General features: G+C 39.6%; 1 protein-coding gene across 8 annotated transcripts in view; it reads left to right on the forward strand.

Moving 5' to 3' along the window:
* The window catches only part of SLC25A13 (solute carrier family 25 member 13), a 199,861-nt gene that overhangs the window by 62,473 nt on the left and 115,664 nt on the right, over positions 1-21,724 (forward strand). For 5 of the 8 annotated variants that reach the window (XM_074035470.1, XM_015447314.4, XM_074035469.1 and 2 more), the window contains one exon: positions 13,679-13,794. The exons of the other annotated variants lie outside the window; for them this stretch is intronic. Coding sequence is in view for 3 of the 5 variants with exons in the window: in XM_015447314.4 (XP_015302800.1) it covers positions 13,679-13,794 (116 nt within the window). In the remaining 2 variants the exon portion in view is untranslated. The remainder of the gene's footprint in view (positions 1-13,678; positions 13,795-21,724) is intronic. 8 annotated transcript variants of the gene reach the window in all.

Consider the following 21,724-nt stretch of genomic DNA (forward strand, 5'->3'; position numbering starts at 1 on the left):
AAAAAAAAAAAATTCCACTTCATCATCATAGTAGTGTCTGGAATCTCATTCCCCATAACCAGGAAGAACTCATTTATTCTTGGCCAGCCTCTCTTTTTTGTTATTCTAAGTTGACTGTAGACAGCTTTGATGCTGCCTCCTGAACTTCTATGGAGTCCCTTTGCCCTTGCTGCCAGGATTTTAGAATCTACCCTTCTTCTATACTAGGAGTGGTAAGAAAATAAATTGGGGTAGTAGTGCCATTTGATGATTCATTTTCTTTTTATATGTGTCCTTTAAAATTAACATTGACAATTTGGAGCCCCTTTGTGATGTGGATGATAGAAGAAAAGCTGTGATTGCTTATAGGCTGAGTTTAGGTTCATCTGAAATGATGATGTATCTCAGAACCATCATAATTCCTTGGTTTGGGAGTGAAAATCGGATTGGGACTGTTGAGACTGTAGAGAAAGCACATTGTTTTTTTTAGATGTGGATGCTTGTTTGGGGTGGTGTAGGGTAGAGGACTGATGGAGAGTATTTGAGACTGTGGCTACTCTTTTTTTTTTTCCCCCCTGTTGCTACTCTTAATGCAGACATTGCTCTAGAACACCCTGTATAAACTCTATATTGCCACATCTAAACCATATAGTACTTCATTAAATTTTGAACATTTAAAATATTTTAACTATATGAAACAACTATGTGGTGCATGTGTTAATTAGCTTGATAGTGGTAATCATTTTTCAGTGTATATGTATATAAAAATAACACATCGTACACTTTAAATATATACAATTTTTGTCGATTATATGTCAATAACGCTGTAAAAAAATTTTAGATAATGAACAATGTATCCCATACTTTGTATTTATTCCTATATACCTTGATTTTTAAGCACTTTATTCTTTTTAAGAGTTCTTTTTAAAAGTTCTTTTATTATTTTTATTATTTTATTTTTTATTTTATCTTTTATTATTCTTTTTAAAAGTTCATTTTGTTGCTGAATTTGAGTGCATTCTCCCCAGTCCTTATTAAAGAGGGTGCAATAATCTTTCATCTGAGATACAATTGATGGAATTATTTTATAGGATTGAGTACTTTTTAAAACCTAATATTTCTTTGCTTACTTTGAATATTATGACCATAATATTATGAAATATTATTCTAAAACTTGGTCTGAGTTCTCTTATGTTATCAGAAATTTCTGCAAATTCAATCTGAAATCAAAACATGGGCACTTTTTTTTTCTTTTTTATGGTCTTAAATACAGAAAATCATAATCTATTTTAAGCTTAGATAAATGATGGAACACTTGTTTACATGGGTAAAATGACTCTATCTAAGTAGTATATTGAAGTTCATGTTAATGTTTGCTATTTAATGACACCTAATGATACTCAATGAAGGGTTATGCTAAACCGGAGAGAAAATGTGTTACCCAGGCAACTGCCTCTGGCAGACTAGAGATTTGGGCATATGGCTCTATAGTACACATTATTTCAGCATCTCTAAGCATAAAGAACCACACATGTAATTGACTGTGAAAAATTACTGCTCAGTTACTGTATTGTACGGTCATAATAGAAGTAAATGAATACGTCATTGTTGTTGGAACAAGTCTGTTGGGAATCACTTGTAGACTCTACTATTTAAGAAGCAAAAATACAATAAGAAGAAAATAGCTGGTTTAATTAACATGTAAAAATTGGGTTAATTTGAATTCAGCTGGCACAGCAGATATTAATGTTGGCTTTTTTTGTGTGATATTCTGGCTCAAGCCTGGGTATTTTTATTTCTTCTTGCCCACACCATGAATAATTTTATTTCTTAAAATGATAAGGGCTATTTCAGTCATTTAATTTTTGCTTTGCCAAGGGCTTTTATTACAATCACATCAAGAGAGGTTTTGTGTATATCCAAAATGTAAGAATTATAGTTGAATGAAAGAAAATGCTAAAATGTTCCTGACTAATTGATAATGTTTCTCAAAGGGGAATCAGTATAATTTTGATTTCATGTGTTTTTTTTTAATTTTAGTTTACTGCTGATGTATTTTTATTTTTTTAACAGTGACAAACTAGGAATTGATCAACAGCAGATGCAAGAAAGTAGCATGTTTGTTTTGTCACTTTTTGTGTGCCTGTGCTTATGTGACTTTTGTTTGTTTTAGAATATTGTTTTAATCATCATTACCTTGCTTCAGAGATTCAGAAAAACCTATTGAGAAAGGCATTGTGTTCCAATTAAAAATCATTTAACTCAATCAATTTTTGGTATTTTAAAATGTTATTTGAGCTGAGAGCAAACATAGGTAATATGGGCATTGACTAAAAGTATGTATGGGAAAATTCTGTTCCCGGGCTGTGCCTTCCATACCCCATAGGTACTTTTGTGGTTTTCAGCCCTGAATTAAGGGAATGATCAAACTGGAGACTACCAGTTAGAGAAGCGAAGGGTTTGGTAGTGTGTGCCCTTGCATGCAGGCCAGTCTTTCTGTCCTCAGGTGCATTCAAAGTACCTGGTTATCCAGTGGTAATGAGAATAAACCAACATGCTACTTTATGTAGTGTAGGCCAGTATACGCTAACTGACAAATTCATACGCCTGCTGGCTTTATGATTACTGATTTCTTATTTGTGGTTTCCCCATTATCCTTCTTCATTTGCCATTTTGATAACATTGAGACCTTTTTATCCAGCCTTAATTAGTAGAACAAGGAAAGATTTAGGAAACCTAGATTTTTAAATCGGCTTTATTTGCCTAAATCAGTTTTCCATCATGGTTTACAATTACTTTTCCCTTTTTTCCTCAATGGTCTTTCTTTACCTCTTTTGATTTCCCCCTGCTTTGAAGGCAATACCTAATTTAAAATGAGGAGTTTATGATGTTTTTTGTTTGTTTAAACTTAGTACACTTTTCCTTTAAAAAAAAAAAGTCTTTGGTAGACCTCAAAATATCCATGGTGTAATTAAAATGCAGACTATTTGTCATGCACATTATTAAATTCTGCTCTCAGTGTTGGTAATTACACAAAATAGGAACAATGTAGTATAATAAGATAGCTTTTTGAGGTTTTTAAGTGATGTCTACTAGTATTTAAGAAATAAAGGATATTTATCTAAAGAATTGTGGAGATGGTGAATATGATTTGTCTATAGTTTTAAAAGCTTGTAGTGGTTCTTTTCCTTGATGCGATATCATCTTTGTAGGGACTGGCCATGATTGGAGCATATTTATGACTTAAAGGTTAAAAGATGAGAGGTTGAGGGAGGTGGCAAGGACACTGGGGCAGATTCTTCTCATCTCATTGGGAAGTGGTTATTTTATAGGGAGGGAAAGAATAAATGGGGTATAGGAAGAGTAAAGATATTTTCTAGTGTTACTTGAATTAACTATGTACTAGCAAGTGAGAACTAGAAAAGAGATGAATCTTACTTGTCAAATGTCCTTGATCCATCTGATAAGAAAGAGAATGTTGGGGTTATAAGAATACCCCAGTAAGTGCCCCTGGTTGGCACAGTCAGCCTTGGGCAACTTGACTGCTGTTTGGAGTTAGCTGCAAGGCAATGGGCTGCCAAGTAGAGCTGGCAGTGTGGACAGATTACGTACTGATTTAAGCTCACAATTATGAGAGCCTACATATATATATATACTTTTGCCAATATGGAGGCAGTGATATATACAGAGGTGATATTTACAGGCCAAATTCATGATAACAATACAGTAAAATTGCCAATAAAAATCTTTAATAGGCTTTTAAAGCCAGGCAGTAGCCTGCTTGTTTGAACAATATTCAATCTGTCAGATTTCATTGGAGCCAATGAATTTAAATAGGCCCTTGGCAAACACTGTGGTGAGATATTTGAACCAGAGTACATAGTAGAGCTGAAGAACCCTGCTGGCCTCAGAACAAATGTACTCCAGGGAATGCCAAGGTCCTTTCTGGAGCCAGGGTGGGCACAGAATGGCTGCCTATAACCTAAAATGGAAGAAAACAGGAATTTAGAATGAAAGGCGTCTGAGAAAAACACCTTTTATGGAACAAGAAAGGGTATCTGTTCCAACTTGTCCGACAAGGTCATTCAGCCAGTTAGGCAAAGGTAAGACTAGGACTCAGCTTCTGTCTACCTTATTCCTGATGGTTTTTAGAAGATTAGTAATCACTCGTTGTCTCTTTTCAGATCAGATTAGAAACAGTTGTCATGGATTTGCATAATTGGGGCCATGAGTCTTCCTTTGTGTGCTTGCTGACCATCAACTAGCATATTAAATAAAAATCTTTACTCAGGAGCGCCCTCTTCATCTGCCTAACTGGTAGTTTTCATATCCTCAGTGACCTCTAAGCCTCAGAGTCTGTGCCTGTGACTGCCACAGCCCCTGCAGCCCCTGGCCATTGGGTCTCCTCTTGACGGGGAGGGGTTGACCAGCTCCTGGGCTTTAAAAACTGCTTGCTGTGACTTCCAGGACAGGACCCTCACAGACTCCACGTAATTAAGCCTTAACAGCTGTTTAGAAAATGTATCCCAGATTTGACTGCTCCTTGGTTCTCTTGGTACAACGCAGGTTCAGCCTACTGCAGCCGCTTCTAACTGGGCTCAATGCTTCACCCGGCGGCCCATGCTCCACAGTGTCTTGAGTGTTCTTCGTAACCTTTCTAACTCTGAAGCAAGTCACATCACTCCCCTGCATAAAACCCTTCAACAGCAGCTGATTTCCCTAGAATAAAATCCAGGCATCCTTTTATGCTTACCACTCTCCTCATCCTCATCCCCTTTCCCTTCCCCTGCCCCTTGGAACTTGCCAAGGGTGGCCTGCTTTGGGTGCTCGCACTGATGTTTCTCCTCACATCCATGTCCTTCAAATCTTTTTCTGGCCACTGCTTTTCACCATTCAGATCTCAATACCTCCTCACCAGAGGCTTTTCCTGACCGCTTTAGGCAAAGTAGCTGCATCTCCCAATCCCATTACTCTCCTGGAGTTGATTTTCAAGCCTGGCTATGTAGTACAATCACTTGAGAAGTTTAAAAAAAAACAAATGAGTGTTTAGGCCCCTCTACAGACCAATGAAATAGAGTATCTGGGGCTGAGAAGCATGATTCCAAGGCGTTGCTCTATTTTACCCCATACAGTGGTTGTCTAATTCTGGAATTTTTATGTATGCATGTGCTCATCCTCCGCCCACCTGCAAATGTGGTTCCTTGAGGACATAGATGTTGTCAATTTTGAGGTATCTTTAGTGCCTGGCACATGGCTTATCATATAGTAGGAACAGGGTACACATTTGCTTTGTTATCAAAAAGGGTCAGACTCTGGGGCTGGCGTGGTGGTTCATACCTGTAATCCCAGCACTTTGGGAGGCTAAGGTGGGTGGATTGCCTGAGGTCATGAGTTTGAGACCAGCCTGGCCAATATGGTGAAACCCTGTCTGTACTAAAAATACAAAAATTAGCCAGGTGTGGTGGCGCACGCCTGTAACCCCAGCTTCTCAGGAGGCTGAGGCAGGAGAATCACTTGAACCCGAGAGGCAGAGGTTGCAGTGAGCCAAGATCGCACCCTTGCATTCCAGCCTGGGCAACAAGAGTGAAACTCTGTCTCAAAAAAAAAAAAAAAAAGAGACTCTGTAAAATATTGGAAGAGATTTATTCTGAGGCAGATATGAGTGACCATGGCCTGTGACACAGCCCTCAGGAGATCCTGAGAACATGTGCCCAAGGTGGTCAGGGTGCAGCTTAGTTTTATACATTTTATGGAGACATGAGACTTCAATCAGTTACATTTAAGAAATACATTGATTCTGTCCAGAAAGGTGGGACAACTCGAAGTGGGGTGAGGGCTTCCAGGTTATAGGTAGATTTAAACATTTTCTGGTTGACAGTTGTTTACCTAAAGACCTGGGATTGTTAGAAAGGAAATGTCTGAGTTCAGATAAGGGATTGTAGAGACCAAAGTTTTCATTGTAGAGATGAAGCCCTTAGGTAGCAGGCTTCAGAGAGAATAGATTGTAAATATTTCTTATCAGACTTAAGATATAATGAGGCAGGTCCAACCCCCACTTACCATCATGGCCAGAAACAGTCTTTTAGGTTAAATTTGAAGAGTGCCTTGGCTAAGAAGGAAGTCCATTGAGGGGTCTTAGAATTTTATTTTTGGTTTACAGCTTAGTTGCTTGAATAATATGTATTTGCAAGGAATATGGACGGGAAAGAGAAGAGCTATAAAAGCCAAAAGCTATTAAAAGATGTTAAAAATCATGGAGACCAAAGCTCTTTGGAAAAATTGGTGATCACAGGAGAGTCCAGTTCCAGATTTTTCTTAACACCCATATATACTTAAATGTGGGTGGTCTGATGCTTAGAACTCTGTTTTTGGAGTTAGATTTTACTTTCATCTCTGCCATTGACCCTGGACAATTGCTTGGCTTCTGTTGTAACACACAGAAGAGGTATAAGGAGAAGTTATTTTTGTGAAGTACTCTTGTGGTTAGGAACCTTCAGTAAAAGTGGTATTTGGATTTTGATGGTACATTGTCTACAACCAAACTTCCTGAAGTATGAACAGACCAATTCCTTATGTGCTGTTGCTTAAACTTTCATAGCCACAGAGTTGACCTGGAGATAGGAGCCAGGCAGGAGATGAAAGGGATCACATGGAGTCTAAGCCTCTGCTGAGTGAGAATAAACAAGGACAGAGAGGAAGAGAGGAACTGGAGGTTATCCATTAGTGTGATTCTTTCAGATCGTTCATTTCCTTTTTCAATTTGCCTTCCTCTCCCCAAATCTCTTATACAGTCCTCCTGCTACTATCTAAGTTGAGGACTTTGCTATTTTGTTTCATATGAATTTTTATTTTTTTCTTCTTATAAGAACAGTGCAGTATGTATATTATTGAAAGGATTAGAAAATATGAGCAAGCAGAAAAAAAATCTTAAATTTCTAACAATTTAACCACCTAGAGATGATATCCACTGCCAACACTTTGGTGTGCCTCCTTTAGACTTTGTGTGCGTGCACAATATTATTGTCCATTTTTAAGAAACAAATCATTTTCTACACATCATTGTGTAAATGATTTTTTACTTACTACCATGGATTTGTTTATAACACTTTTTAGTGGTTGGATAGTATCCTGCATATCAATGTTCTATATTCAGTCCGTCACATATTGTTGTATATTGAGGTTGTTTGTACTTTTTTCACCATTACCATCAGTGCTGGGTAAATATCCCTGTAGATTAAAGTTTGCATGCATTTATGAATTATTTTTTAGGATAAACTCCTAGGAGTGCGATTGTGGTGGTCATAGAATAAAGAGGTGTTTTTTTTGTTTTTTGTTTTTTTGGGTTTTTTTTCTAACTGCTTCTTGTGGAGCAGGGCTAACCCATAGGCTACCCAGAGTGGCCATAAAGACATTTTTGAGACTCTTGCTGTGTTGTCAAATTGTCCTCCGGAGATGCTGCACTCCCAGCCTTTGGTATTAAATGCCCTTCTTTATTTCTCATTCAGGCTTTCGTAGGTCTTCCCTGGATTCTGCCACACATCTCCTCAACTCCAGTCTCTTCCCCTTAAGTTCATTTAACACTCCTCTGTCAGATTAAATGTTCTGATGCACAAACTGATCACATCACTAAAATTATCAGATCTTGTTCCACCATCACAGGACCTCATCATCAGGTTGTGAGCAACTTTGTGGGGTTTTCTTCTCTCCTCTCCTCTCCTCTCCTCTCCTCTCCTCTCCTCTCCTCTCCTCTCCTCTCCTCTCCTCTCCTCTCTTCTCTTCTCTTCTTTCCCTCCCTCCCTCCCTCCCTCTCTTCCTTCCTTCCTTCCTTCCTTCCTTCCTTCCTTCCTTCCTTCCTTCCTTCCTTCCTTCCTTCCTTCCTTCCTTCTTTTCTTTTTTTTCTTTTTTTCTAGTAGATGGTATCTCACTCTGTGGTCCAGGCTGGAGTGCAGTGGTGCAATCATAGCTCACTGCAGTCTTGAACTCCTGGACTCAAATGATCCTCCTGCCTTGGCCTCCCAAAGTGCTGGAATTATAGACATGAGCTGCCATGCCCAGCCCCAGCACTATATTTTCTGTTCTAGTTTTCCTCCAGAAAATATGCATGTCTTCTGATTCTTCATCTCTGGGCTCCCTTTCTTGGCTCCTGACTTACCTTCTGCGCCTCTGGACCACCAGTTCTGGGGAGCAGAGATTGTGTCCCTAGAACTGCCCTCTGCCAAATATGTAGAGTAGGCACCGAAGTCAAACTTCAGTTGGTGGACTCTCCTCCCCCATCTCCCGTCTTTATTTGATCACATTTCACTTTTATTGCAAGACCGAGCTCATGTTCACTGAACACATCTTCCTTCTGATGTCACGTGTTCCCAATTTCAGTAAGGCTTTTTTCACCTCCTTTCACTCAACATGACAGTAACCTTCCCCTCCTCTGAATTCATTGAGTCGTTTCTTTCCAGTTTTGTTACATTACTTAACCCTTTTTCCATAACATCATAATTTTCAGTCTGTATTCTCTATTATATTTCAAATATCTCCAGGCTAAGTGCTATCCCTTGCGAAGTTGGGGGAGGAGGTACCTAAAGTTATGCTACAGTGAAGAAGCACCATCATCATTTTGGTGTATATCTTGTGGTACCTTTCCACGTATGTGATAGATGATTAATATTTACATTGTGTAAGCATAGCATACAGATGCAATTCACTTTTCAACCTTTTCTTCTTTGGCCCAGTATTTTGTAGTACTACGCAGTGCTTTGGCTATTTTATTATTACCTGGACTGTAAAGGAGTTACAAAGTCGCTACTGTTATAAATGGCTTCCAGAAGGAGAACAGCAGCTCTAGTGCTTTGTAAAACAAAAATGACTTGCTTACAAAAAATATCCAGTAGCATCAGAACCATGAAATAGAGTAGTTAGACACCTACCCTTCCCTAATCTCTGAGTGGTATAGGCCTGTGGAAATGTGACTTGTACATTTGCTTTCTTGTTAGCTGACCCATGTTCTACTATTAGTTCCTGCAGATGAGAGTGGTGGCAAATACTGTTCCTTAGATTCTAGTCGTAGAGTTTATCAGAGCTGCATGATTCGTTTTAAAGGGAATCTAACATCGTCAAAGAAGTTCTGGGAGTTGTGGGTGGAAAAGGAAGTAAGTGAGTTCACCAGCCAGGTCTGAACTTGATTAAGCTTGAATTCTTTGTTGTAACTTATGTTAATGCTCATTAAACCTGTAAAGCAAGATGGAAGCACTGTTTGTTCAAAAAACCCAAAAACATATATATATAAACATTTTTAGGTATCATGCTGTAAAGTAATATAGTACTATATAATTATTCTGATTGCCTTCTAGTCAGATTACCTTGAAAATCCAAAATGATCTTGGCGAACAATAATACATTATAATTTCATGGTTCATCTACATACCTCCTGCGTAGGTGTATAATACTCATATCTAACAGGGTTACCACATTACATACCTTTTGGTATCAGTGACATACCTAAAATACCAGAGTATTTATTGGCCATTCTCAGTTATGAAACGTTGACATTGCCAGACAAAGCTTTGATCATACATATATATATATAGTCATATATATATATAAAACATATATATACACCTTTATATATTATAAGCCTTGCATATGTATATGGTCTCTTATATATGCCTTTTTTATATAAGCCTTTCATATATATATTAAGCCTGTCTTTATTCAGACCATGAAACCAAAAACATCCCTTTTTCAGATAACACATAGTGTGATTCTATTTAATGAACCTAATGTCCGTGAAGGGGTAATTAAGCAAATATGATTGTTTTCTGCCTCAGCAAACTGCCAGCAAGTTCCCCTGGAGAGCAGCACTGTGTGGCTGTGTGGCTGTGGGTGCCTGATCAGCAGGGTTGGGGGATGTGCGTAGGCGTGGCAACTGGGAAGCAAAGGGCCGGAAATGCATTTGTCCTCTGTCCCGCTTCAGAAGTCTAGAGTGTGGTGGGCCTGCCAGTGAATTCCTCAAAGTCTTCTCTTATTAGAGCATACCTTAAGAGGAAAGGAAACATCTCTAAATGAAATGCTTGTGGGCACTTTTATTCATAGCTTTAGGTAACCTTTCTTTAAAAACTGCCAGATCTGTGTTTCCAATCTTGGCCTCTATGTTAGTTTCCTCAGGCTGCTGTAACAAAGTACTCTGCCGCAAACTGGGAAGCTTAAAAAAAAAAAAAATTAGTTGTCCCAACTTCTGGAGGCTAGACATCCAAGGTGGAAGTTCAGCAGGGGTTGGTTTCTTCTGAGGGCTGTGAGGGAGAATCTGTTCTGTTCTTCTTTCCTGTCTTCTGGTGGTGGCCGGGCAACCGTTGGTGTTCCTTGGCTTGAAGAAGAATCACCCTGCTCTCTACCTTCATCTTCACTTGGTTTTCTCCTTGTGTGCGTGTCTGTTTTTAAATTTCCCTCTTTTATAAAGACTTCAGTCATACTGGATTAGGTGCCTGCACTATTCCACTATGATCTCATCTTAACTAGCTCCATTTGCAGCCACCCTATTTCCAAATAAAGTCACATTCTGAGATTCTAGGGGTTGGGATTTTCGGAAATGGGGGACATAGTTCCGCCCATACCAGCATCTCTGTTAAGTCCGTTGAGTCTCTTTTGGCATCTGGCTGGACACTGTACTACATGTCCCACTGGTACCTCAAATACAGTCGCAGTTGGTTGCATTCTCCCACAGGTCCCTTCTTTCCAATTTTTACCTTTTTTTCTTTTTTCTTCTTTATCTTTGGTGGTGGTATCATCATCCCACTCAGTTATCCAAGTTGGAAATCTTGGGAGCATCCTGGCCTGTTTCCTTGGCCTTGGCCTCCGACATCCAGTCCTAACCACATTTTATCATTTCTGCCTCCACTGTGTTTCTCTGACCTTTCCTCTGCTTTCATTCCTAGGACTCCCATTCAGGTTTAGAACCCTGCAATCCCTGGCTGCCAGACTTTCTCCCACATCTCATCTCTCCTTTAAATTCATCTTCCACACCAGTTCTTTTCTAAATCAAAGTTTTGAATGTGACATTTCTTAATCCAGAAACCTTGAGTGATTTTTAACTGTCTGAAAAAAAAAAGTCGAGATTCTGTTGCTTGGTCCTTAAGGTCCACCCCAGGTGGCTGGCCTCTCACTCATGCCAGTCTTTTGCTCCTCATGACCTGCTAGATGGAGAATTGGTAACTCCTACATCCTGCTCCAAATACAGCACATCCATTTGTTTTCACCTCTGTACTTTGCTTCACCAGTGTAGAATGTCTTCTCTCTACCCTTCCCTCCTGTCTCCATTGTCACTAAACCAAAGTGGGTCCATTTGCCTGCACACAATGGAAAGCCAAACAGAAAGCACCAGGTTTTTGCAGCAAGAAAGGTTTATTGCCAGGCTGCTGAGTAAGGAGACAGGAGTCAGGCTCAAGTTTGACTTTCTCTACCAGCCTTACAGCCATAGATTTAAGGGAGGGCTTCTGAGTGTGGAGTTTAGGTGCTGAACAGTGATTAGTGATTGGCTGAAAGGAAAAGGGGTTTGGAAAGTGTCTTGGGCATGCTTCTGCCCTTACATGCTGCTTCATGGGTTGCACCTTTGGACAATGGTGGCATTAGCTTGAACTGAGGGTGAGTTTTTGGCCTTCTAACGTCAAAAGGTTACTCACCAGGAGAGGAAGTCTATTCTGCCCAGACTCCAGTGAGCTGTATTGGTTCTAACCAGCCTCAGTCTGTCAGCCAATTTTGTGGCAAATAGAGAGAACTGTAACAAATGGTTTTCTTCTCTGCTGTCCTGCAAGACAAGCTCAATAAATTTTTGTTAGTTACCAAATTCTTTAATCCTGTGGGGCATGGTTTCACCATCTTCCCACAGCAGTTGGAATTCTAACCAGGTTATACGGAAGCCAGGAGACCTGGTTTTCAGGCCAAAATGTCAGAAGCCAGTTGTTTTGCCTAACCCAGGTCATTAACTTTTGCGAGTTTCCGTTTCCTCACAAGTAGAATGAGGAGGTTGAAGTAGATAATCCCTAAGATCTTTTCAGCTTTAAAATTTGTTCTTCAAATACCATGCCTCCATGAAGCAGTCTCTAACTCTTCCAGGCAGAATAATTCACCCCTTTTATGCCCCTTGGTGCTTTATTTTTTCTTTTACAGTTAACTCTTAATTTCTAGTGGTTATGTGTGCTCATGACTGTCTCCCCTTCCTCCAAACAGCTGGTGGTAAGCTCCTTGAGTTCAGCCAGGAATGCTTGACTCACATTTGCCCCCGCTTCTTGCCTTTGTCTTCCCCTGGTCTTGCTTAGGCAGAGAGTCTCGGTGAGAGAGACCTTAGTAGAGGATAAAATGTCCTCGGGAAGTACTCCCCTGTAACACATGCTCTTCCTGAGTGTTCCCAGGCATTGAGAAGGATGTGTTTTGGATGGTTAATGATACAGAGATGTTATATTGAACGCACTGAGTTTTTCCTTTCTTCATAGCATTATTGTAATTGGGTGACATTCTGGGAAACAGCTAAGTTCGCTTTGTAACAGTTTTTGTCAAAATGTGTGCTCTCTCTAGGATGTTTAGAAGTAACTAAGTTTTCTGTAATAGATATGAAAAACATTCCTATTTTCTTCCTCTTCCTATATCCTCCGGAAACTTGGAGTATCTCAATGTATCATTAAGGTATTTGGACACTTAAAGTAGCAGTTGTTAAAAAATACAATCTAGGAAAGCTTTTATGGACCCATTTCCTCTTTGGAAGCCAAACGTCCTTGGCCTCTCATATTCTTCCTAAACCTTAGATTGACCCACATTTTGACCTTCAGAAAGTTAAAGTCACTCTTTTCTCCTAGAGAATGACCAGCCCCTTTTCTTGCTTCAAGGCCACCTCTGGTCCTATATTTCTAATCTAATTTTACATTGTTCTTTTATGCACTCCACTGTCCAGACAAAATCTGTCACTCATAATTTTCCCTATATACTCCTTAGCTTTCTTGCATTAGTCTTCTGCCTGAAGTGCCCTCTGGTCTACACCCCTTACTGTGTATCTGAATTGTACTCATTTTTTGAGACCTAGCTCAAATGCCATTTCTGCCACAAAGACTTTTGTTACCATACTAGTTCTTGTGTTATGATTTGTTCTTCTTCTACACACTGGTCTATTTCTAGACTAGTGCTATCTGCCTCACCAGACTAGAAGTTCCTTGGGGTCATGTTTCATGTGTCATTTATCTGTATTCCCCTGTACTAGCCCTAGGTCAATTCACAGGTGGTCAGTAAATACTGGTAGTGAATCAATTATCTGTGAACCGTTTTTTGCATGGTCTATAGGGATACTAATGTGTAACAAAGTTGCTCTATTTTGCTGTTAGGCAGTCACATCTTAGTCTAAAGTATCTACACTTTAATTTTAGAACCCAAAAACATGTCTGAAGTAAGATTGAAACATATATGATACTGGATAAAACAGTTACATTTGAAATTATAATGTATTTAGTGTGTAAACTACGTGGTCAATGCTGTCATGTCTTTTAGATTCTGTGCATTATTATTTCAGTCCACGTTGTAAAAGTAAATGCTAAATGTTTATAAATGTTTTCAGTTTGAATTTTATGTTTTGGCAGGGATATTTTTTCCCTCAGTGTATGTTTGTATATGCTTCTGTTTTCCACAAGCTGCTGACTTTATGCTTTGTGTTTGTTTTATGTTGCAGATTAATATCTTTTCAAGAATTTGTTGCCTTTGAATCTGTCCTGTGTGCTCCTGATGCTTTGTTTATGGTAGCGTTTCAGCTGTTTGACAAAGCTGGCAAAGGAGAAGTAACTTTTGGTAAGGAGCACGATTCTGTGCACATCTATGTAAGTGCGGACTTGTGTGAGCATTTTCTTTCTTTCTTTCTTTCTTTTGTAGGAACAAAATAAAGTATATGGAAATGCTTTTAAGAAGATATCCCTTTTAGTAAAGACACTTCAATGTTTAGGGGCTCCAGTTCAAACGTCTTGCTGTTGGAAAAAAACAAGTTTCTGGCTTAGTAGTTTTGATACTCTGATTTAGTTTTAAGGTGAGGGAGATGTGGCATGATTGTTTTCATACAATCATAGCATGTGAGAGCCAGACAGGACTTCTGTTTCTTCCCTGCACCATCAGTAGTGCTTTCCACCGATAGAATGAAGAAGTGAATAATCTGCCTATACACAGAAGTTACTAATACACCCTATACTTCTTGTCTTCACCTTGTTCCCATGGAGTAGTTTGCGGCCAGAGCCACTGCACAAGATGGTGGTTCAGAATGGTACGTGAAGGACCTTGTTCTAAAGAACACGCCTCCCACCCCACTGCTGTGCTGGCAGTGCCTGCTCTGCTGTGGCCTTCTTTATTTGCAAGGCACAAACATCATCATGGGAATTAGCTACAAAGCTGCAGAAAACCCTGACGTTTTTCAGATACTTAGAAGAAAGGGAAGACTTGGAAGTGGTGGGACAGTGATAAGTTATTTTTTAAAAAACTGGCTACTAAGGACAGATTTAACAGAAAGTGCCATGTTTCCCGCGGACTCTGTGGTGTCCAGCATATGTTGTCTCTGCACACAAATCTGCATTAGCATTGCTCAAGAAGAATTTTGGAGCCCTTTAGGCATGTGGATTATGCTTTCATGAGAGATGGCTTTAAAGATTAGGGAGAACGTGGCATGACTATTTTCATAGCGTCATAGAACGTGAGAGCCAGACAGGACCTCTGCCTGTCTTGTGCTTGGCATGCGCCCATTTTAAGTGTCTTTATTCATAGTTTCCAATTCATTCAGACCTTTGGGATTTGTCTTATTTGGTGTATTGTGGGAAACATACAGATGTGGGAAAAACACAGGAAGAATGTTGCTTCCGGAATCAGATAAGCTTAGCCCCTTCCAGCTCTGCTGCTTTTGCCTCTGAGCCAAACTGATGATCCTCTCCAGTCCTCATTTATCCTATTAAGAAGTGAAGATAATAATTAGATAAAGTATTGGTAAGATAGTATAATAGACTTATTGTGCCAGCTAACCCCCTTCGCCATTCCGTCATACTTATTTGGCATGACAGAATTAAAGGTTAAATCGTCTTGAGCAAAGACAAAAAATTATATACTTGCCTGATTTTGTTTCTAGAAGATCAGATGCTTTCCATTAATACTTCATGAGGATTATTTAATATTTTCAAATCCTTAGATGAAATTTATTTCCATCACCCAGTTCATCTTAGCACCACTGCAACCACAACTTTTCAATTAATACCAATAAAAAAAAGTCCCCATTTAAATCTTCAAGTAATGAGTAAGCAGCTAGCTCATGGTGTTATTGATTTACTCAGTGGAAGCGAGTTTGGTGACAGTGTTACGATAGTGTTTCTTTGGGATGAACAGAGGAAAGCCTGTGAGTGCAAGCATGTTCAACACAGATATGTTCTGTCTTATCTTCCTACTTTCCCCAGCAAGACTGGATGTGAGGAATGGAAGAGAGCTCGATTTGAGATGAGAGGACCGAGAAATGGGCTTCAGGTAGTTCCTTGATATAGATCCATCTTCCCTTCATGCGTGTGAAGTGGCAAGGGATATTGGTGACGCTAGCTTTACCACTGGTCCTGGAAAGACATAGGAGGCTTCCACCATTGCAGGGGAAAGTGTGTGTGTGAGTGTGATTAGAAGAAAATGATAGTGAAGAAGCAGGATGTAGGAAACAAGAGCTATCTTTGAATTGTAGAAGATATAGTTGCATAAGGATTTTGTTTCTGCTTCTTACTAGCTGAAAGACAAGTCATTTCAACCCTCTGAGCTTTATTTTCCTCATCTCTAAAATTGGGGTAATAACTACCTTACAGGACTATGTAAGGATTAAAAGATCCACTGCATAAAAGGCACTGTCTGGAAAACAAAGGCCTTTATACAAATAGTGATACTAAAAAATAGCCTGAAAGAAGAAAAGATTTTCTAATTTGTTTTTCCTTTTTTCTTCTTTGGGAAGCCCTTTATTTATTTATTTTTTAATTGTTGTGTTTTTTTTTTAACGTAAGTTCAGGGGTACATGTGCAGGTTTATTATATAGGTAAATTTGTGTCACAGGGGTTTGCTGTACAAATTATTTCATTACTCAGCTATTAAACCTAATACCCATTAGTTATTTTCCCTGATCCTTTCCCTCCTCCCACCCTCTACTCTTCACCCTCTGGTAGGCCCTAATGTCTGTTGTTCCTCTCTGTCTCTGTGTTCTTATCACTTAGCGCCCACATATATGTGAGAATGTTTGGTTTTTGGTTTTCTGTTCCCACATTAGTTTGCTAAGGATAATGCCTCCAGCTCCATCCAAGTTCCTGAAGAGGACATGATCTCGTTGTTGTTGTTGTTTTAATGACTGCATCCTATTCCATGATGTATATGTACCACATTTTCTTTATCCAGTCTGTCATTAATGGGCATTTAGGTTGATTCCTTGTCTTTGCTATTGTGAATAGTGCTACAGTGAACATATGTGCATGTGTTTTTATGATAGAATGTTTATATTTCTTTGGGTATATACCCAGTAATGGGATTGTGGGTTGAAGGATAGTTCTGTTTTTAGGTGTTTGAGGAATTGCCACACTGTTTTCCACAGTGGTTGAACTAATTTACACTCCCACCAGCAGTGTATAAATGTTCCTTTTTCTCTGCAACCTTGCTAGAACCAGCTATTGTTTGACTTTTTAATAGTAGCCATTCTGCCTAGTGTGAGATGGTATCTCATTGTAGCTTTGATTTGCATTTCTCTAATTATCAGTGATGTTAAGCCTTTTTCCATTTGCTTCTTGGCCGTGTATATATTTTCTTTTGAAAATATCTGTTCATGTCCCTTGCCCCCCCGCTTTTTTTTTTTTTTTTTTTTTTTTTTTTTTTGAGATAGAATCTCACTCTGTCATCCAGGCTGGAATGCAGTGGCACAATCTTGGCTCACTGCAACCTCCATCTCCAGGGCTTAAGCAATTCTCCTATCTTAGTCTCTCGAGTGGCTGGGACTACAGGCGTGCGCCACCATGTCTGGCAAATTTTGAATACAAAATTTGTATTAGTAGAGATGGGATTTTACCATATTGGTCAGGATGGTTTCAAACTCCTGACCTCAGGTGATCCACCTGCCTTGGCCTCCCAAATTGCTGGGATTACAGGCATGAGCCACCACACCTGGCCTTTCCCTCACTTTTTAATGGGGTTGTTTTTTCCCTGTGAATTTAAGGTCCTTATAGTTAGTTGCTGGATATTAGACCTTTGTCAGATGCATAGTTTGCAAAAATTTTCTCCCATTCTGTAGGGTGTCTGTTTACTCTCTTGATAGTTGGGCTTTTGCTCTGAAGAATGCCCTTTAGTTAATTAGATCCCATTTGCCAATTTTCGTTTTTATTGCAATTGCTTTTGGTGTCTTTGTCATGAAATCTTTGCCCATTTCACTCTCCAGAGTGATATTGCCTAGATTGTCTTCCAAGAATATAGTTTTGAGTTTTACACTTAAGTGCTGTTTTTTAGACGGAGTCTTGCTCTGTTGCCCAGGCTGGAGTGCAGTGGTATGATCTTGGCTCACTGCAACTTCTGCCTACCAGGCTCAAGTTATTCTTGTGCCTCAGCCTCCCAAGTAGCTGGGACTATAGGCATGCACCAGCATGCCTGGCTAATTTTTGTATTTTTCAGTAGAGACAGGGTTTCACCATGTTGGCCAGGCTGGTCTGGAACTCTTGACCTCAAGTGATCTGCCCACCTTGACCTCCCAAAGTGTTGGGATTACAGGTGTGAACCATCACTGTCTGGCCACATTTAAGTCTTTAATCCATCTTGAGTTTATTTTTGTGTATGGCGTAAGGAAGGGATCCAGTTTCAGTCCTCTGCATATGGCTAGCCAGTTAACTCAGCGTCATTTATTGAATACAGAATCCTTTTCCCATTGCTTGTTTTTGTCAACTTTGTTGAAGATCAGATAGTTGTATGTGTACGGCCTTAGTTCTGGGCTCTCTATTCTGTTCCATTGATGTTTGTGTTTTGTACTAGTACCACGGTGTTTTGGTTACTGTAGCCCTGTAGTACAGATTGAAGTCAGGTAGCGTGATGCCTCCAGGTTTTTTCTTTTTGCTTAGGATTGCCTTGGCTATTGTCATGTCATGCACGTCCATGTGAAGAGACCACCGAACAGGCTTTGTGTGAGCAATAAAGCTTTTTAATCACCTGGGTGCAGGTGGACTGAGTCTGAAAAGAAAGTCAGCAAAAGGAGTTAGGGGTGGGGCAGTTTTATGGGATTTGGGTGGGTGGTGGAAAATTACAGTCAAAGGGGGTTGTTCTCTTGCAGGCAGGGGTGGGGGTCACAAGGCACTCAGTGGGGGAGCTTTTGAACCAAGAAAAGGAATTTCATCAGGTTAATCAATCAGTTAAGGTGGGGCAGGAACAAATTACAATAGTGGAATGTCATCAGTTAAGGTAGGAACCGACCATTTTCACTTCTTTTGTGATTCTTCTGTTGCTTCAGGCCATCTGGATATATATGTGCAGGTCACAGGGGATATGATGGCTTAGCTTGGGCTCAGAGGCCTGACAGCTATTTGGGTTCTTTTTTGGTCCATATGAATTTTAAAGTGGTTTTTGTCTAGTTCCATGAAGAATGTCATTGGTAGTTTGAGAGGAACAGCATTGAATGTATAAATTGCTTTGGGCAGTATGTTCATTTTAATGATACTGATTTTGCCTATCCATGAACATGAAATGTTTTTCCATTTGTTTGTGTCATCTCTGTTCTGTAGTTCTGCTTGTAGAGATCTTTCATCTCCCTAGTTAGCTGTGTTTCTAGGTATTTTATTCTTTTTGTGGCAATTGTGAATTGGATTATGTTCCTGATTTGGCCCTTGGCGTGACTTGTTGGTGTATAGGAATGCTAGTGATTTTTATACATTGATTTGGTATCCTGAGACTTTGCTGAAGCTGTTTATCAACTTAAGGAGCTTCTTGGCTGTGACTGTGGGGTTTTCTATTAACAGACACAGGATCAATTCAACTGCAAACAGGATAGTTTGACTACCCCTCTTCCTATTTGGATGCCCTGTATTTCTTTCTCTTGCCTGATTGCTTTGTCCAGGGCTTTCAATACTGTGTTGAATAGGACTGGTAAGAGAGGGCATCCTTGCCTTATGCAATAAAAGACAGGAAGCCCTGATTTCAAGGAGCTCATATTGTGATTTTGTCTTCAGTTGCATGTGACTGTTGTAGAAGAATGTACAACCCCTCCAGCAATACCCTGCCTTTCACAGGTAATTTATTCTAGGGTTTTCCAGTCTCACAAAACAGCGTGTTGTATATGTGCCTTGTATACATGTATGATGAGCCAACGGGAGTCCTCACTCCATTGGTATCATAAAATGTACCCTGGATTTTCTGAGCCATTAATCCCAATTTAAGATTAAACGGAATGAGACATGCGTAGGACTAAGAGAGCAAAAAAGACCATCAGTTTGCAAATTAATAGCTGACTTCTAACTTTTTTTTTTTTTTGAGACGGAGTCATGCTCTGTCGCCCAGGCTGGAGTGCAGTGGCCGGATCTCAGCTCACTGCAAGCTCCGCCTCCCGGGTACACGCCATTCTCCTGCCTCGGCCTCCCAAGTAGCTGGGACTACAGGCGCCCGCCACCGCGCCCGGCTAGTTTTTTGTATTTTTTAGTAGAGACGAGGTTTCACCGTGTTAGCCAGGATGGTCTCGATCTCCTGACCTCGTGATCCGCCCGTCTCGGCCTCCCAAAGTGCTGGGATTACAGGCTTGAGCCACCGCACCCGGCCCTAACTTTTTTTTATAGGGTTGGTTAGATTCATTAAATATAGGTGGTGTGCATAGCAGTCTTTCACCTAAGTAAACAAAATCTTATAGGGGGCATGGCAGCCTAAGGAGTGTTTTGACAGCAGGTACCTTTAGAAGAAGCTAGCAACAAGTACCTTTTCCAGGAAACTCTTCACAGAGTTAAAGACATCAAAAACAAATGTCTTTTTGGAGTTGGACAGAAAAGAAGATTTACGTAGTCAACCTTGCTCTTATAAACCCAAAGTTTTCAGAGAATGAAGATCCAGATCTATAGCCTGGCTAGCTGGTCATATGAGACTGTAAACCCAATGGCAATCTTATCTCTAGTTACTTCCTTAGCTTCTTATAAATCTTTCACCTAGGAGTGACCCTTTAGTATTTTAGAAGTTTGTCTACCTTGATGTGTATCTTTGGGAGGGGTAGACATGGAGTGACAATTGAGAGAAGGGCTCCTTTGTTAATTCCCGGATTGGCTCAGTCAGTTGTGATGATCATGGGGTGAGTATTCTTTCTACACTCTACAGAGGTTCACCTGGGGCCTTCCCATGGTCTGCAGAGAAAACAGGAGAGTGGCCTCAAATCTCACATGTCTCTCAGCCTTGCTTTTTATACTGAGAGCAGTTACACTCTTTATCAGTTTTCCTACTGGATTTCCACATTAGTGTGTGTGAAGTGGGGCTTCTGCGACTAAGCTTAGTTTGCAACAGGGTTTGTCAACAACAGGGTGGTGTTCATGCTCCCACTAGTACTGATTCTGATAGACACTAAACAAAAATCAGTTGGATCGAGGGGCAAATAAGTGTCTCATTTCAGTGAAACCTTGACCTATTTCCTCTGAGGCCTTGTTTATATTTACCGTATTTTCATGTCTACATCACCCCATGTATTTGCTACAATGAAAAGATCTTGATTAGGCCACTTTTGTTCTTTTGGTATCTAGCTACTTATATTCTCCTATTTCCTTTGAGGGAAAACTCCAGTATTCTTGCTGTCACCGTGTGTTCTTACTTTGATATCCAGTGTTTATAAGTATCTTGAGATATCAACAGGTATATAACAGGACGTTGGTATGAGTGGTAAATTCTAGTTAATTTGTGATTCTGCATGTGAGGAGAAAAAAAATTGTTCTAAATGTTTCCGTTTGTATTTTTAGCCTATTGCATGTGACAGTGATTTTTTAAAGCATACTTTGTTGAATGATAGCATACATGCAGAAGAATATACAAATCATGTTAGGTGTACATCTTGCTGAACTTTTACATCTGGATCTGCTTACCACAAGCCAGATCAGAAAGAGGATGGTACCAGCAGTGTAGAGGTCTCATCCCAGTCACTGTTTCCCAATCCCAATGGTAACAACTGACATTTATCACTATCAATTGGTTTTGCCTCGTTTTAAACTTCATTTAATTGGAACTATATAGAGTGTACTCTTTTGGTCTGGCTTTGTTTGTTCATTTTATTTGTGAGATAAATCCATGTCATATGTATTTTTTGTTTTTCTTCAAAAAACAATGTATTGAATTCCATTATGTGACTCTATCCTAATTTATCCATTCTATTGTTGATAAACATTTTGGAACATTTTCATTTTTGTCTACTACAGCAATATGTTTTCAACATTGTTTTACGTATTTTTGGTGTGTATAGACATATCTAGGAATAGACTTGCTGGGTCATAGAAAATATGCATATTTAGCTTCAGTAGAGCTTGCCAAAATGTTTCCCAAAGTGATGGTACCAGTTAACACTCATAATATCATTGCATGATGGTTTTATTTATTTCAGATCTTTGCCACTTGGTATCAGTTATTTTTATTTTAGTGATATCTCCCCGTGTGGCTTTAATGAGCATTTCTTTCCCTGATTCCTAATGGGTTATACAATATTTTTTCATATTTATTGGCCATTTGGGTATCTTCTTCAGTCACA

Source organism: Macaca fascicularis, chromosome 3 (genome assembly GCF_037993035.2).
Source record: "Macaca fascicularis isolate 582-1 chromosome 3, T2T-MFA8v1.1".
Taxonomy (NCBI): Eukaryota; Metazoa; Chordata; class Mammalia; order Primates; family Cercopithecidae; genus Macaca; species Macaca fascicularis.